We start from the raw sequence: 19,025 nt of genomic DNA on the forward strand, positions 1-19,025 counted from the left end.
TATTGTACTGATGGAATAGTAATCAAATTGTTGTTAATCAATAGTAATCACCTCAAAATAAGTGAATCGTACAATTTTCCCTTGAAAATTGTGCGTTTCCTGTTCCCGACTTCGCTTAATAATTTCCTGATTGTATGCAGCAAAATATGGATCACTGAAAATGGGCACGAAATTTCCGGTTTTCTTATTCCACATGACTCCACTCACAGAATGAACGGGTTTAAAAAATTCGTAAATCATTAAAAGCAATAGTAACTCTTTCATAAGGGCAACTTTCCTTGGACTGTTTCGTTTCGAACGAGGACCGTTCAATACTGTATTTTTTTTTCTATTTCTCAGGATATTGCTATGATGATACAGAGATTATCGTGATATCTGATGTTTTAGCGCGTGGTAATTATATCCGAATCGATTTCCATTTGGTGTTCATTTCATTTAATGAACGTTATTATAAAGCATTTTATACGGTGAATTAAAGCTTTAGATGTTCTTTGATATAAGAAACTTTTATTCTGTTTAATACAAACACAATGAACCTTTGTATCCATTGAGATAATTAGGATTTTTGTTTAGTGTGAGCCATATTATCTAACTTCATTTACATTTGGATGCAATTTAGGCTTTTGTTGATTAATGTTGGACTTTTATTAGAGGAAGAGTGACTTACTTATCTCATTAGTTGCTATTAGTTTTGAAAGAAGTTAAGGAAAGCCAAAGTGGGCTGGAGGAGCTAGAGTAGATGAGGAGAACATTGGGAGATCCCAACTTAGAACCTCTTATCCTCATGTGTGCATTTGGATGCAACATAGGCTTTTCTTGATTAATGATGGGCTTTTATTAAAGGAAGAGTCTCTGCTTTTAACTGTGAGAGGAGCTAAGAGCCAAAGAGGGTTAGAGGAGCTAGAGGAGTTGAGGAGAGGGATCCTTGCCCCCTAACTTAGAACCTCTAGTCCTTGGACTTTAAAATCGTAGCCAAATAAGGCAAGTGGCAGAATTCTCCTCTTTGTCCACTTCCCTTTGATAAACGACCACAGGTACTTATTAACATCATGCTTGTGAACTCCAAGAGATCCTACATACATCATCCTTGTATACCTAGTCTTTTATCTTCACCACCCCCATACATTTATCCTACTCGCGTGTCTGTTACATTAATAATCAACGAATTAACTTTGTCGGATGTGATCCTGCATTTTTTTAATGCATCCATGATGCACTAATAATCACCCTGTCACGTAATCATAGTGGAGATTCAGGTCACTGATGGAAATACAATGTACGACGCAAATCTAGTATACCATTTTATGAAAAAAAAAGAAAAAAAATAAAATAAAATCTAAGGAGAAAGGTTTATAAATTCGAGGCATACTTTTTAACATTTATTCGTGGAACCGATCAGGATCGAGCATGGCGGGGGAAGAAATGAACTGATCAGTTTCATACAAAAAACATGGATCGTATATATCATACTTGATCGTGTATATATATGTATAAAGATCTTAAACTTATGGTCTCCTGTCGAAGTGGTTTGACATAAATTAATTGAACGTTTAACCGACGATGAGCCTTCGAAACGGCCACCAGTATTATCTCATAATTAAGACACCGATTCGTAGGTTCGTCATTGCCAAGAAAAATTCTATAATTTTTCTTCAACTTAATCGTTTACCTCTAATCGTCTCCTCGTTTACAATGTTCTCAAGCTTTTCTCGATGAAACGTTTCATCCGAATAGAAAAATTATCAAAAGTATAATACAAAATTCATTCGTACACACTCATTCACACTCTAGGCTCTCTCGTTACTTACTTACGACTCTATTATATTCACTCTATCGCTCTGAACAAGCGTCATTTAGTTTTATTTCTCACGTATTATCCAGTTTCACCGAATGCTGAGACTAGTTTTGAATCATTCGGGGACACGGATAAACGTCCATCCCATACAGTCGCACGTTCTACGCTCTATACACGAATGATAATTATGTTCCTGTATAATTTACACAATTAATAGCGTTGACAATTCCAATAAAACTCGTTGAAACGTCTTTACTACTAGCAGTCATGTGTGGGATGTACAGATGTTGGACAATTGATTCAAATCAGAAATCACATCTCTAAAGCAATTTGTAATTTACTTTCCATTAATTAAGTTTCCTTAAAACTGGGAATCACGAATTTTAGATAATAAAAAAATAATATAACATTTTGCTAGAAATTAAACCAAGATGGATCATTGACAAAAGGTAGCCCATATAAAATAAAAATCAAATCTTTCAATTACTTTGTCCAACTTCTGTAGATTCCTTAACTCTTTAATCGGCTTCCTTAACTTAATTTAAGAGATTCATTTGAAAAATTACCGTGTAAGTTCTGACAGTCATTTAGAACAAGTGATCCAGTTACATCAAAATATAATACCAAACAGTGATAAACGAATTTCATCTAAAGAAAGTACACGCTTAGTTTGAGCAGAATAATTGCTGTTCGTATCTCGATATGATTCGAATTGCTTTTCATTTTCGGTACGAATTAAATACACTGATAGTCCGCTGAATTCGTTTCTCCTTAAACGCACAATTAAATCGCGTATTGACTTAATGCTATAACTGATACTTTTTATTATTGTGCCATTCATGGATACCGGTTTGATGAATCGTTCGTAAGTGAATGATCTAAAGTACATCGTTTACCAGTCCGTTAGACATTACAAACACAACTAACGTTACATATTTATATTACACCCTAGCAACAATATATCAGTCGAAAGTTAATCGGTATCGCGTATGCAAAAATATAACTAAAAATCATGTAAAAAGTCTCGATAAAAGTTACAAAGATTTACAAATTTTTCTCACATAGACAGTACCTTCTAACATTACCACAGAGTAAACGTTCATTTTTCTACGTATAAAATCAATGTATAAATTGATTATTCCTTCGCCAGAATGATTGAAAAAAATACAAATAATTATTTGGAAAAGGTACACGCGAACAACATTAACGGTACAGTCTACTGGTAATACACGATTCATGTATTTAATTACCTGTATAAAAATTCTCAAATATTGTACCACCGTCCGACTCGTTATCGCCGGTATAAAATATGTAAATCTCAAATATGAAATAAATAAATACGGAAACGTGGCAGTGATTAGGTATCAGGGACACGGTACCTATGTTCAAGCTTCCAAGTACCCTAGAAAAACGTACCGTATAGATATCTTGTACAGCGATTATTGTAAATACGTAGAAACAATAGAGATTGATTCGCGAACGCGTTCACTTTGATACCCTGGTCTCGGTGGTGACCTTACTGGGGTCTGGTAACCTGACAACTAACTGCGCTCCGTTTTGCATTGGTCTGGTGCCGTTCGGCGTGTTCGTTTTCCCTGGTATTTGTGGTGCCGAAGGTAGAACCTTTTTAGCTCCGCTCAATTTCGGCGAACAGCACTGTTTGTCGTCGTATTCGTTCAAATTAACGTTCGTCGTCTGGTTCGGATAACCGGTTACCTTCATCGGCGTACCGTGTTCACTGAAACCACAATTCAGCCTTTGCTCGACAGGATTCGAATTCTGAAAGTTCGGCGGTAACATTTTGATCCCGTTACTGTGATCGTTCAGATTGCAGAACGTCTGTTCCGTTCCCTTGAAGTTCATATCCTTCGGATCGCATTTGTAGATTGGCGCCGACAACTGCGTGGAATTCGTTTTGTTCGTGCTTTTGTGACTGCTACCTGAGTAACTGGTGATCGACTCGTTACAAAAATCGCTCAGGTATGTTTGATTTATGTACCAGTTGTGCAAACGATGGTGAATCTCCGGGAACTGTGGTCTACGGTTCGCCACCTCGTGCCAACATTCTATCATCAGGCTGTAGATCATTGTGGGACAGTCCTCGGGGCAGGGTAGTAATTGCCTTGATCGTATCATGTCTATCACCTCTTGATTATTGTATCCGTAATACGGCTGTGAATTAAAATTAACATTAGTGATCGATACTTCATTAGATTGTTCATTACGAATAATTACCTGCAAACCATAGCTGTAGATCTCCCACAGTACCACTCCAAAACTCCACACATCCGATTCGGTTGTAAATTTGCCATAAAGTATTGACTCTGGAGGCATCCATCGAACGGGTAGCAGGCTCTTAGATTGAACTCTATAGTAATCGCTGCTGTATATGTCACGAGACAGGCCAAAGTCAGAGATCTTCACTGTTAGATTATCTCCAACCAAACAATTCCTTGCAGCTAAGTCACGGTGAACGTAGTGATGACTAGCTAGGTATTCCATACCTGAAGAATGATATTATTAATAAGAATCCTTAATTATAATTTATAAATGGATGGCAAGTAGCTGAGCTAACCAGATGCAATCTGTAAAGCGATGTGTAAGAATTCTGGCTGTTCCAAAATCTTTCCAGTTGCATTGTTCAATGGAACGTCTGATCTTGGGGAATGGCAAATGAGAAACTCGTGCAGATCGCCTTGAGTCATGTACTCGAATAACATACACATTGGTTCCCCTTTCAATATCACACCCAGCAAACAGATGATGTTTGGATGCCTAAGATCTGTCATAAGATCAACTTCCCTTTTGAAATCACTTTGTGTTTTTGGACTTGCGTTCTCTTTCAATGTTTTCACAGCTACGTAAATAGGTGGTTCGCATTTGTTGCCCGTTTGTAATTCCCCTTTGTACACTTTTCCTGAAGAAAGCATGAAAGGATGTTATTTATTGTATTATAATCGCAGATGAGATCTTGCTATTTTATTTCATGTTTACCGAAAGCTCCTTCTCCAAGTTCCTGTAGAAGCACAACATTGTTGGTAGTAAACTGTGGCACTCTATTATTAGATGTCCTACTACTACCGCTGCTTAATGTCCCAGTTCCTGGAGTTGTATTACCAGGGCCAGCTAACAGAGAGCTCATTTCCATAGGTTGCGTAGTGCTCCGTCGTCCGTCGTATATATTCTTGTCACATTGTATACCCGTTAACATCTGTTTAACGAAAATTTAACGTTCATTAAATGTTCGATTTAAACAAAGCTTCAGATAAATTCTTACTTTATTCGCTGGCAAGTGATTCATTTGTCTTCTAGATTTTCTGCTTCTATAGCAGCAGCAATAACAGACCAATATGACAACAAATCCTCCTGTTAGCACGAAACCAACAACTGCATAGATCCATAAGTTCTCAACTGCAAATAAGAAAAATTTAACATCATATTTAAACATTTTACTTTGATTTTTATTGGTTACATATGGCAATAGTTAAATTTTAAATAAAGCTAGGGAACCCTAGATTAAAATCCTAGTTACATCAAATAGTGTAGCCTTGGACCATACAATAACAATTAAGGGTTAAATTTTATATAATTCATTATCAAAATAAATATTTCATCCAAAATGCAACTAAGTATAAAATATAAAATCTTAATATTCTTAATAAAGCTAGGGAACCCTAGATAGAAATTCCAGTTACATCAGTCTAATAGCGCACCCTTGGACCACACAATAACAGTTAAGGATTAAATTTTATATAATTCATTATCAAAATAAATATTTCATCCAAAATGCAACTAAGTATAAAATATAAAATCTTAATATTCTTAATAAAGCTAGGGAACCCTAGATAGAAATTCCAGTTACATCAGTCTAATAGCGCACCCTTGGACCACACAATAACAGTTAAGGGTTTAATTAGGAGCTTACCACATTTAGGTATATTACAAAATTCCCTCTGTGGTTTGCTATCGACATAAACGTAACACCATGGTTGCGCTTCTTTATCACCCGGGTTACGGCAATACGAATGTTTTCCAGCTAATTCGGGGTACGCGGAAATCTGGAGATTGAACTCGCCATGCGACCATTGCATGCAAGGTCTTCCGCTGATGCTTGTCTTTACGATACCTCGATAAGACTTTCCGTTTCCCCAGTAACAATAGTCGTCTGTAAAAAATAATTTGCATAAATTACACGTATCCATACCGAGGCTTCTTTTAAATAAGGTAACTTACTTTCTTGCACATTGTTCCCTGAGGAAATTCCAAGACTCAAACAATCATGAGCTTCAGGGGTATTTTCCATTGGCAAATCAGAACAGTCGATTAAAGGCACTTGATGTCCAATCAATGGGTGTCTCTTAGCGATTGCATACTCTTGTCTACACAAGTCATTCTCTAACATTTCACATTCGCGTCGACAGATCCGTCGCAGTTTACGATTGATCTCGTTTCTGCTAGATGACTGTGCATCGCCGTAGCTCTGATTAATTATTTTCTTATTGGAAGGCTTTCCATCCTTGTATGGATTGAATTCGGAACCAGGACCCAACGTGGGGCTACGTTTTCTGGGAATACCGTGTGATCTTGAGATATCATCCATGTCATCTCCATCACCTGTGTCCCTTGATAAGTCGCCTTGATTCGAATTTAACAGGTGGAACAAACTTGTGCTTACTTCTGAATTCTTAAGTTTGATAATACTGGCAGGATCACGACATACTGGGAATGCAGAGTAACACAATGATGGTTTTGCATACCCTATACAACTTAATGAAATCTCGCTGAAATATGAAAAATGCAATTTGTATTTGTTTATCATATAATTCATTGTTGCAATTGGTTATATGTATAACGCACACTTACTTTGAATATTTAATAACACCAAAAGCTTTCATCAGTTTGTCATCGAGTAATTCCTGTGTCATTGGGTACGGAATATAAACTGATTGATTTCCTAAGAACTGGGCACATGTTTTTCCTACATATACCTAAAAATATAATAGATAATTTTAAAGGGAGAAATCATTTGTTAGTTTATTTAATTTAAAGTTGATATAAAAGGTTCCTTTTATATACCTCACATTTTCCTTCATGATTGTCTTTTCTCCCAGGAGATAATTGCATATTGACGTTTCTAAGGCCGCCGATTGTATGAACGTCGATATTACTAGATTGAGAACTAGTTGGTTGTGGACTTGGTGATAGTATACTAAATGGATTTGTCGAAGCCAGATGAGAGATGTGTGGCGTTGACATTCCAGTCCCTGAGAGGTCTAATCCATCCCCAGGTCCAATGCTATAAATAACAGAAATCAATTTAATATTATTGCAATAAAATAAAAAGATATATGTAATATTATACAAATTTTTATAGTAGGTTTAGCAGGTTAGGAATGCAATAATATTTTGCTTTATTGTTTTGAAAAATAATACATTTTGAATGTTATATATGGATACACTGATTCATTTTTACTCAAAAAGAAAGTATCAATTTATTGATTCATAAGGTGAATATTTTCTGTCATGATTTTCCCTAAAATAAACCATTGTTTTTCATAACATAACCTTACTCAATTACGATCAGAAGCAAACCAAACAACATCCTGATGATAAGATAAAATGTTTGAAAATCATAATAAAAACAGGCATATATAATTGTCGAATATTTATTTGATTTGTGCTAGTTACATTGTCTTGTACATAATAGAAAAACGAATTCGCGGTAGTTTTCAGTAACCTCACTCTAAAGACAACAAAGAGTGATCACCTTGTCTTTGTAATATTAGTAACATTTTTGACACTATTTATGGCACGTACAAAAATACACGTATTTCGCAACAATACTAGGTACAAGAGTAGCTTCATAATTATAAATTATCTATGAAAATTTTAACAGAAAGCTTATGTCATTTGACACCACACCCGGCGTCCATTTGTAGTTTGTAAACTGACGCTAATCATAACTTTTGGCGTGGGAATAAGGAAGTTTTATTATTTTATATTAAACATAATTTCTGAATGAAACAATAACAAAAATTTATATCAATTGAAACTCGATATTCTAATGAACTATTTCATATCATAGTTAATCAAATTTAAGCTCTTTTAGGTACTTTTATTTCTCTTCAAAATATAAGTATTTCTGGAGTAACAAAGGGTATCCTTTTCTTAGTATTTATAATAAATAAATTAGATATTTACCTATCTAAGAAATCACTATCTCCAATCATATCCGGGGAAAATCTGTCGTCTGATGTTTGACTGATAGAGTGGTCAGGATGGACAGGAACTGTAAAATAAAATTTTCAAATTACAAATGCATATAAAATATTTTAAAAGAATTTTGAGAAATTATAAATCGTGTTATATATCAATCAAAGCGTATTTTTATTCTCTACAAAAAAGTATTAAGGTACTTGGGTCGAAAATTCATCAGGTCAAAAGATATCTTAGGGAGAGACAGGGAGATCCTGGAGGTCTCTCCCTAGGATATTTTTTAAACTAATCAATTTTCGACCTAAGTACCTTAGTAATTTTTTGTAGAGAATAACAATACGCAGCAAATGACGTCGAAAGAAGTGAAAAATTCCCAAAAAATTTTTTCCAAAATTTAAAATGATATTCATATTTTTTTTGGAATTTTGTACTTTGCTATACATCAATCGAAGCGTATTTTAATTCTCTACAAAAAAGTATTAAGGTACTTGGGTCGAAAATTCGTCAGGTCAAAAGATATCTTAGGGAGAGACAGGGAGATCCTGGAGGTCTCTCCCTGGATATTTTTTAAACTAATCAATTTTCGACCTAAGTACCTTAGTAATTTTTTGTAGAGAATAACAGTACGCAGCAAATGACGTCGAAAGAAGGGAAAAATTCCCAAAAAATTTTTTCAGAATTTTAAAATGATTTTCATATTTTTTTTGAATTTTGTACTTTGCTATACATCAATCGAAGCGTATTTTAATTCTCTACAAAAAAGTATTACGGTACTTGGGTCGAAAATTCATCAGGTGAAAAGATATCTTAGGGAGAGACAGGGAGATCTCGGAGGTCTCTCCCTGGGATATTTTCTGAACCGTCGAATTTTCGACCCAAGTACCTTAATACTTTTTTATTAAGTATCAAAAAACGCTTCAAATGACGTATAGAAAGGTACATAGTCGTATTTAAAAAATCGAAGTTGACCTTGAGATCTTTAAAACGCCTCCACTTCCGGTACCGACATATTCATCAAGTTATGCCCTATTTTACACCATTTAATTTTCCCTAACGACATTTTTTTCTATCCTTTATCGTTCTAGAGATATAGTTTAGTTCAATTACATAGAACACTCTGTACGTGTCAAAAAACTGTTAGTAAAGTTTGAAATAGACGGTGCGATACGAAATCGCCTAAAATCTCTCCGGTCCAGGGTGTTCCTCTGTGGAGGGAGGGCTTTTTGTACGCCGGGCACGTCGCCTAGTCCTTTTGAAAATCTCCGGGTCTCGCGCGAGCCTGCATTTGCAGTTACGGTTTATTCTCCACCCTCTTGCTCGGCTTGTGCTCGCCTTTGTGCCGTTATAATTCTAAAAAGAGTTGGGACACGATGAAAGAGGCGTCCGCTAAAAATTCCCGACCGTCGAATTTCCCGATCTCTCCTCATTTTCTTTTTCTCTTTCCGCCGGTTTCTATTTCTGTACCAGGTGGAAAATTACAGCTTCTCCTCTGTGCGGGCTGATAGAATTCATTGAAAGAAATAAAAAACAGTGTCACTTCATTGAGATACACCGGTTTCAAAGTTTTCCGCGGTACCCAAAGAATTTTCCGGATTTTCATCAGGGAAATTTCGCGATAGCTACCCCCACGTCGGAGAGATTCTTTTGAGTATTACGAAAAGTAATTTCGTGTCGTAATCGAGCCGGTTTATTATAGGTGAATTGGTCTTCGGGGAGATGCCCCTCTGTGTTTGTCCTGTTCGCAAGATCTGCCCAAAGTCCAGGGGCTGGTACAAAGTAAATAATATCGGAAATCTGAATCTACCCTCGGATCGGTCTCCAAGGAGACAACTCGCTACGCTTCCCAAAAACTTCTCCAGCCATGTTGTTCGAATGACACTCGATAGGGAGTTATGTGTCTTTGAACGATTAAATAAAAAGTAGTATTAAACATTTGTTTGTGGAACCAAAAGTATTCGGGCTACGAAGGATAATTATATTTTATTAATTAACCTTTGAACAGCGAAATCTGAGTCAATCGTGAACCAAATGTATAATTTTTAAATAAAAATAATTTTTAAGGGAACAGTGTAATGTTTAAAAAATGAAAGTAACATCAAATATAAAATTAGATTAAAATTAGGGCTCTCTCCATGGTCCGCTGTCCGAGAGTAAAGGGGTGTTAAATAAGAAAGAAAATTAAAAATTTATTTGTGGATTCGGAATTAATGTTTATTAAAAATTCAACATATACATCTTATTATATGCTATTACCTTAGTAATTTCTGAAAATTTGAACTATGTATCTATCAACAGAAGAAAATGGTTGTTTATTTCATTTTAACCCCTTTCACCGAAATACCATTTGTGGTACCAGATAATATCTCTGTGAGCTTTTATCTGAAACAAGTTCTTTTGATCTTACATTAAAATAGACAAAGAGAACTAGTACTTGTCGAAGCCAATTTTGAAACTATCAATATTTTACAAAATGGCACCTGTTTGAACATTTTATAGTTTCAGAGATAAATTCTCAACTTCTTTTGTTAATAAAAAAAGAAAAAATTCACGAATCAAAAATTCCCTTCCACAAGTACTATATTTTAGTCTTAAAAATATTACCACAAAGTTTCATCCAAATTAGTTCAGTAGCCTTAAATATTTCTGGTATCGATTTGGAAAACTGTCTTTAAAGTTTTAATTGTCTTACTAGTAGATGCGACACGTTCTAATTGTTAAAGTTATTAATTCAATAGCTCTACAAATTCTTAAATGAAAATTTGGGAAAGTATTCTAGAAGAATATATAATACAATTTTCGAAAAATCGATTTTTTCCATTTTATCAAAGGCATGTAACTCCTTAAAGAAAATAATAGATTTGAGGATAAACAGAGTATACAGTCTTCTGGTTTCACCTTGATAAGTAAATCAAAATGGTTTACAGAATCAAGATGGTTTAGCAGAATGTTTCCACCATTCGCTTCCATTTATCGTGAATTCCATTCACGTTTAAAATAGAAAGCCTCCTATAATTACAGCCATCTTTTCATCGAACGGAAATATTTGCCGTTCGTGCGCCAATGGGACGTTAATAAAGCTGAACTGATGAATGAGATGTGCATAAAAAAAAATAAAAAAAAGAGCAAAAAAAAAATGGAAAGCTGGCTCGATGCTTTATGGACTTATGGAGTGGATTTTTATGCAGCTTCGTCGACAACCACATATAACTCGTTCGCATCGATTCTGTTTTGATTTCAATTATCTTTCATTACACGGACCGCATTGTATGATTTCCGGCCGCGAATTCGATACACGATACGACTCGGTTTCCGTTCGATTTATCGTGACGCTGATAACAGATGGCCATCGGGATGACTCTCTCGTTTTTTTGGGCTATTTTATTTATTGAAATTGAAAAGGTCCCCATGTGGAACGAAAGGAAATAAACGAAGAATCGTAAACTCAAATCGAGCGTAACTCGATCGAAATTGTTTTGAAATGATTGATATATTTGGTAACAGAAAATAGATTTTCAGTTGTATTGATGTATTTGATTTTGTTTCGTGTCGTGTGACATTTCTATCAAAAATGGATTTTTTAAAATAAATTTCACAATGTATAGTGATTCAGTAATATTTTTATAGTAGCACTATATTTTTTTAAGTATCTTTGTTCTTTTTAATAATAGCTTTATTTTATGATAATTCGAAGAGCATTCATTTAATTTGTTTTTTAATTTGGGAAAGAAGAAATATCTCTTGTTATTTACTGTCAATGATAGTATTAAAGTTTCACAATCAGTTGAAAATCTTTAGATCAATTTTGATTCAAATAATTAATTCTGTGTATAAATTATTTAGAATGAAATTATTTGCGAATGAAACAAGAAGGTGAATGGAAGTTGAACGAAAAAACGAGCTCCAGATGCGAGCCCATTGCGGGGGAGGGGTTATTAATGACCCACGAGTTGTCTTATCTTTTCCACTTCCTGTTCGAGATACATAATACGTGGGTTGGACACGTAACCGCTGCTGCATCTCTGTAACATAGTGCGTTCGACTTTGGTTCTTGTTCTACGACTCGTTTTCACCGATAAGAATCTATTTTTTTTTTCATATGTAGAGTTGTAGGTGTAGTATAGTTTAGAAAACAATTTCAAGGAGTGTCATGCACCATTAAATTTAAAAAATTTGAGTCAAAATTCAATATGCAATGTATCTAAATACAAAATATAAGGTGTTTATATTTTTAGTAAAACTAGGGAATTCTAGATTAAAATCGTAGTTACATGATTCCAATAGGACACACTTGGATCTTAATATGACAATAGCTAAATTTTAAATAATTTATTATCAAAATAGAAATGCATCTAAATACAAAATATACAATTTTGATATTTTTAATAAAGCTAGGGAACCCCTAGATTAAAATTCTAGTTACATCAAATAGTGTAACCTTGGACCACACAATAACAATTAAGGGTTAAATTTTACATAATTAATTATCAAAATAAACATTTGATCCAAAATGTAACTAAGTACAAAATATGAAATCCTAATATTCTTAATAAAGCTGGGGAACCCTAGATAGAAATTCTAGTTACATGAAATAGTGTAACCTTGGACCACACAATAACAGTTAAGGGTTAAATTTGACATAATTAATTATCAAAATAAACATTTGATCCAAAATGTAACTAAGTACAAAATATAAAATCCTAATATTCTTAATAGAGCTAGGGAACCCTAGATAGAAATTCTAGTTACATCAAATAGTGGACCACACAATAACAGTTAAGGGTTAAATTTGACATAATTAATTATCAAAATAAACATTTGATCCAAAATGTAACTAAGTACAAAATATAAAATCCTAATATTCTTAATAAAGCTAGGGAACCCTAGATAGAAATTCTAGTTACATCACTCTAATAGCGCACCCTTGGACCACGCAATAACAGTTAAGGGTTAAATATCACAATCGTCGAGCCAGTTGCAATATCCAGCAGTTTCTCTCACCATTTTGGTCAGCCACAAGATTTCCAATTATAAAAAAGAATAAACCAGAAAGGACAGAAGAAAACGAGCCACGACAGCTTAATTCCCTCTGCGGTATATTCGATAACAATTTCATCCTCGATATCGTTGCTCGATTAATCGAGTAACACCGAAGAAGAGGAAGAGGAGTAAGAAGAGATGGCGAAAAGAAGAAAAGGAAGAAAGTGAGATTCAGAGGGCGGCAGAAGGCAAATCACGTACACCGCCGCCTTAGCCGGCTACTGAATTGAATTTCGGACAACACTTACCACGCCAGCCTCATGAATAATGCATTCACCGGAGTGGTTGGTCGCGGGTGTCGCGCATGGAAAAGTGTTGACCCCTTTGACCAAGATGGATGAGCCAGCCGTTGATTATCAAAGACAAACGTGGCCTCCAACCGCGTTTCTTGCGCCCGACTCTCGGCACACCGTGTACACGTCCACAAAAGGGAGCAAACGTGTACGAGGGTCTTTGGCTGAAATTTCCTTCGAACCAGGAATAAACAACTCCTGATGAATTATTGAGCAACGATCGAGAGGGGGTGCATCGATCAGAAAGAGATTTTATATATTGGACAAATAGTATAAAAAGAGAATAAATTAAATTTTAATTTCCATTGTCTTCGTGGTCCAAGGGTTAATTATATGAAACTTAAATTTCGGTATTTTAATAATTTTTCACCCACCAAAATTAATTAACATATTCTCATCAAAATAATTAGAAAATTCAAAGTTACTTGCATACTACTTATTAATATATTTATTTTTTAATTTTTGAAAAGGTAGCACGTTTCGACAAAAACTTACTAATAATTACGAGAGGATATAATTTTGTAGGACGATGTAACAAGACGATACGCGTTGATACATTATGCTATTACGTTTCATTGCTCGACATTAGACGAGATTACGTTGCATCCCTTGATATTACGCTGGGGACGCTGACTTAATGGCTTATTTCATCATCGTGCTTGCGAGAATATATTTCTTTTTCTCTCGTTGCCCATTTTCCCAAGGATCTCGCGGTATCTTTAACGCGCCGTGTAATTTGTACCCTCGTAAACGAGTCGGTGAAAATTTGCGGGGGACCCAGATTCTATGGACTGCAGTAACTTATTATTTTTATCGTGCCGATGGTTCGTTTAACCTTTCCCTAGGAAGAAATGGGAGAAACCTTTCTTGGATTTGCGACGAAGACTTTCTTTGGTCGATAACATTGGACGACAAATTTGATGTATCTTCTCATTTTAATGAATAATTTAATCGACTCTATAAAAATGAAAATAAAAAATTCGTTGCAATATTGGTGTAACAGGTTTGTAAACGTAACCGGCAAGCGGTTTGCAGGAAATTAACGCGCGTGACCGCTGCCGCAATAATCAGTACTCGAGCGAAAACCAAACGCATTAACGATGCAATTAATTAGCATTCGTAATACGAGGAGCGTTCGGCCGGCACGAAATCATCGAAATTTGATCGGAGGTAGACGGAAGTTGGACGCAGATGGCGTACCGTAGTTGGTGCACGATTGAAAAATGCATCCGAGAAAGGAGGATCGGTGCAACGAGCCAGAGGCGCATCTAATTTCCCCGTAATTTCGCTAATGGGCTCTCGTAGTACCCATGATATAATGCCATTAACCACACTATTAAATCGCTTTTATCGTGTCCTATCGGTATTCCATTAATATTAATGCTCGCGGTGCTACTGATCGGAGATGTTTCGATCCGCCTGTCGTTTATCCTTGACGCTCATTCTACGATCAAAATTAATTTATAGAACGAGAAGATCTTTCTGGGAAAAATTTGAAAAATAAAGCGTTTAATTTGGTCAAGATTTGAGATTGTAAAATGATATCTTATTTTTATTTGCAGTTTGAAAAATATTGAAACTCCCCAAGTGTTACGTTCACTTATTATTAATAATTATAGAACTCGAATAATCATAGAAGTTGGATATGCCTATATTGCATTTTGGGAGCAGACGTCTAATTGTTTAAAAGATATTAACATTGCATAATATATAACAAAAAATTTTTATTTTATAGTAAATGCAATGTAATTAATAAATTAATTAAAAAAAATAAAATTTTAAATAAAAAAAATTAGGGAACCGAGATTCGAACTGGGAACCTTTGGATTTGCGGATATTTGTATGCATAACCCTTTGTATGCATAAGTGTTATACTTTCGAATGTAATTTATTAAATAATTAATCGTCTGCCTCTAAAATGGGTACAGGTATTCTATATAGTGGTAAGGTTTCGTTAATAAATCAGCCAAACATTTGTGGAGCTCCCTACGTTAGATTAGCCACCATGAAAGTATAATAAGAATTCGAAAAAGGTAGTCTCAAAGTTATGGTCGTAATTCCAGAGAAAAAAAATGGTAAAATGAAAATTAGCAAGGAAATATATTCATACATACGTAACGTGTAACCCTACCACGGCGTCCCTTAAAGTATACCATCCGACAAGACTGCGTACCCCCGAAAAATAATCCCCCTCCCTAGGCCCGTATTAAGGTAGATTACTGCTTAAACCCGCACGAGAAAGTTTCACCTTAATAGTATTCTATGTTCGCCCAACGGCTAATCCCCATTAGCGAAATTACATGAAATTATAATAAAGCTTGCTACCGCTGGTTCCATCGTTAAGCCACCCCCTTGAACCCCCATTTCAGTGGCGGGTTCTATACGAAAGTATCCACGGTGTATGCAGATCGGAGTTAATACAACAATGGCCAGGGAATTGGGGGTGGTTAATACAATATTTATGAGAGATACGTATCCCGTGCCAGTGATCCACGATGGAGGAAATTCGTCAAAAGTGTTTCACGTGGAAAAACTCGTGGAGTATGGGGAAATATAAATGGGGTTGCATAATTCTTTTTTGGGGTAGCTATGGACAAGGATGATAAAATTGGAGGATTTTCAATTTTTTATAAAAATTTTTAATATCAAAACAATGGGAAGCACCATGACAATTTTCAGAACTGAATTAGAACAATTTATATTTTAAAATAAAATTGAAGAATCTCTAATTTGTATTAAAAATTTATAATAAAACCATGGGTAGCACCATGATAATTCTCAGGACTGAATTAGAAAAATTTATATTGTAAAATAAAATTGAAGAATTCTTAATTTTTATATAAATTTACAATAATAAAACCATGGGCAGTAATACAAAAATTTCCAAGACCGTATTAAAATTTCTGGGGCCCTGGAAAATAGCCCCCCTTAGACTCCCCCTTAAATAGAAAAATGTGAAAATTGTCGTTTCGAGTTATTCCAACGTTAATTTTCTTGAAAAGTGAGAGTGAATCTCGTCTGGCTTGTCAGCAAGGATTTTTGGATTTTCAATTATCCTGAACGTCGATGACACGTTGCGGTTTGGGGGGATAGAAAATTGACCGCTCCTGTGTTTGAACGCTTTTCTGCCAGTGTATATTTTGCTCATCCAACGAATTCCCCGTTTGACGACTTTATTTCCCTTCTGACAAGCAATTCCACGTTTGTTTCAATGGCGGAACGGAAACGTGTCTGGGAACGAGTGATAAGAACTGACAGCCACGAACCGTGGCCTGTTTTATTGGAAATAATCAATTACATCGTTCGATGTTCACTCTTCACCTGTAATTTTGTTTCCGATCGTCTGTTGATCTTTCACCGAAACGTAGACGTGTTTCATGATTAGCTGAATGAAATTCACTTGGTCCGCGCGGAATTTAATCGATCGTCCTTTGGAAACATTTGCTTGCGTGAACGAGGAACTAATGTATTCAGAAATAATATTCTTTTTCTGTCTGGGAAGCTTTTCTCTGTTTTAGCATGGTTTTTCTTCTTTAATCAAACTCTTATTGGTATTGATTCTGATAAAACTTGATCAGGAGTAATAATTAAGTATTAATCCTTGAACCTAAAGTTAAATGTATAATTTTTAAACGAAAGAGTTTCATATATTGGAAGGAGAATTTTTAGAAAAACAGTGTACAATTTAGATAAATTAAAATGGGGCTTTCTTCATGGTCCGCCGTTTTGGAGAGTTTCTCTATGGTCCGTCGTTCGAGGGCTAAGTATTATGATCTTTAATTTTTTATTGTAGACTCTGGATAGGCTAAAACAGGGACGGACTGGACATCGGGAGTTTGTGAAAATTAGAAATTTGGGGGTTTAATTAATTAAAATTAAGGCTTGTATTTTTTAAGAGGACCCTTCATGTTACTAATCTTCCAGGAAAATTTCAACTCCCAGTTCGCCCCTCGGTCAAAAATAATGAACAATGTAATAATGTGATTATTTTGTAATTATCCCGATTATCTCGGTGATTTGAATCATTGCTATGAAAACACAAATGCATATAAAATGGTGAGATTAGCAAGTAAAAGTTTTAATCTATCGCGAGCAAAACGTTCCGTCAGAGACGATCATAATTCTCTTCTCGTTAATTGGAAACACTTCTACGAAGGCCGCAGGCTAATAATCCTCCTGCTGATCTTTTTCCCGGATTATCCTGGCTGCGGGCGAACGGTTCCCGTGGAAATTGCCTCCTTTAGTGGAGCCATAATTCCCGTGGAATTTATAGCGGCTTCGACACCCTTGGACGTCGAGCGTACTCGATTACCATAAGTCGTGTAAAATCGAAGATTTATTGTACACCCATAAACCGTGTCTCAGACCAGACTCTCTAACTTTACCGTGTCTTCCATTGATGGCCCATCGAACTGGGAAAAGTCTCGCTAATCGGTTCCTTTTATGATCTCATTTCTGCTCCACTTTGAATTCCAGATCTTCGAATATTCAGAGAGAATCCTAATTATCTTCAGACTCGATTATTTCTTTATAACGCATTGCAAGGGAAAATTAATAATTGAGATTTTGTAAAATAGTAATTTTCAGATTTTTGGAAAATTGATAGTTTAAATTTGGTAAAATAATAATTTTTAGATATTTTGAAAATTGATAGTTTAGATTTTGTAAAATAATAATTTTTAGATTTCTGGAAAATTGATAGTTTAAATTTTGTAAAACAATAATTTTCAGATTTTTGGAAAATGTAGTTGTTCGATGGAAAATTTTAATATTTCATATTGCCAAGGGAAAAAATTAATTTACTCATATAAAATCATATGAGTGCAGTTTCCGAAAGAATCGATCCCCCTCCGATCGAAAGGGTTGAAAAATTGTATATGTATAAGTAAAATTGATATTGAATATGAAATACTCGTATTTCAATAGGGAGAATCATTAAATTTCACGAGAAATAAACAAAAAGAGATACTCACGATCATCGACAGCCAACAATAATTGTCTACTACCGTTTGTACGTGGGGTGGTAATTAAATTTCGTCGGTAACAGTACGTTTCTCCTTCCTTTTTTCCAACGTATTTCCCGAGGTTTTTTCGATGTCCATGTGTCGTTAAAATACGACACGAATACAGTGCCGTTTCCGCGGCTTGGTCCACGAATTCCGCGTATATTGTTCTCGCGATAAATCAAGGTAATTTCGTTCCGTGTTATTAAATGAAATTAAATCACCGTTTAAACAGCCGCCGCGTGCAACAATAAATTAACGAAATTGAGCAACTGCGTCGTGACGGGAATTAGCATGGAATTATGGGGACAGGAAGTAGTGTAGGGTTGAATAGGGTGAAAGAATGCGAATGTGCCTGATTAGAATTCATCTACAGTATACTACAATATATTACAGTATATTAAATCAAAAATGATTTAACACTTCATTTCTTAAATGTATTATAGAAATTATTTTTCAACTATAAAAATTTATAGAAATTATCTAATTGCAAAGAAGGGTTAATCCTAGATCCTAGAGTCAGAGTATTAAATTCATTTTTTTGAAAAATGAATAACATTTTTAATAAAAAATTTAATTAATATTGTGGCTTTCTCTATGGTCCGCCGTCAGAGCCAGACAGTATCAAGTCCAATTTATTTTTTTTTTCAAAAAACAACAATGTCCAATACATAAAACAAT

The 19,025-nt window shown here is 35.0% G+C and overlaps 1 protein-coding gene across 3 annotated transcripts in view; it reads right to left on the minus strand.

The window, feature by feature from the left end:
- Nucleotides 1-1,435: 1,435 nt before the first annotated feature.
- The window catches only part of LOC114877101 (tyrosine-protein kinase transmembrane receptor Ror), a 226,489-nt gene continuing 208,899 nt past the window's right edge, over nucleotides 1,436-19,025 (minus strand). For 2 of the 3 annotated variants that reach the window (XM_046286693.1, XM_029189254.2), the window contains exons 5-14: nucleotides 7,997-8,084; nucleotides 6,872-7,091; nucleotides 6,659-6,783; nucleotides 6,029-6,576; nucleotides 5,721-5,960; nucleotides 5,073-5,206; nucleotides 4,790-5,006; nucleotides 4,371-4,712; nucleotides 4,031-4,299; nucleotides 1,436-3,967 (exon numbers count right to left, since the gene is read on the minus strand). In XM_046286693.1, the coding sequence (XP_046142649.1) occupies nucleotides 3,281-3,967; nucleotides 4,031-4,299; nucleotides 4,371-4,712; nucleotides 4,790-5,006; nucleotides 5,073-5,206; nucleotides 5,721-5,960; nucleotides 6,029-6,576; nucleotides 6,659-6,783; nucleotides 6,872-7,091; nucleotides 7,997-8,084 (2,870 nt within the window). In that variant the 3' untranslated portion in view covers nucleotides 1,436-3,280. Of the gene's footprint in view, nucleotides 3,968-4,030; nucleotides 4,300-4,370; nucleotides 4,713-4,789; nucleotides 5,007-5,072; nucleotides 5,207-5,720; nucleotides 5,961-6,028; nucleotides 6,577-6,658; nucleotides 6,784-6,871; nucleotides 7,092-7,562; nucleotides 8,085-19,025 lie in introns of those variants that run through there. The other variant, XM_029189255.2, reaches the window with a different exon arrangement.

This window comes from Osmia bicornis, chromosome 8, assembly GCF_907164935.1.
Source record: "Osmia bicornis bicornis chromosome 8, iOsmBic2.1, whole genome shotgun sequence".
NCBI lineage: Eukaryota > Metazoa > Arthropoda > Insecta > Hymenoptera > Megachilidae > Osmia > Osmia bicornis.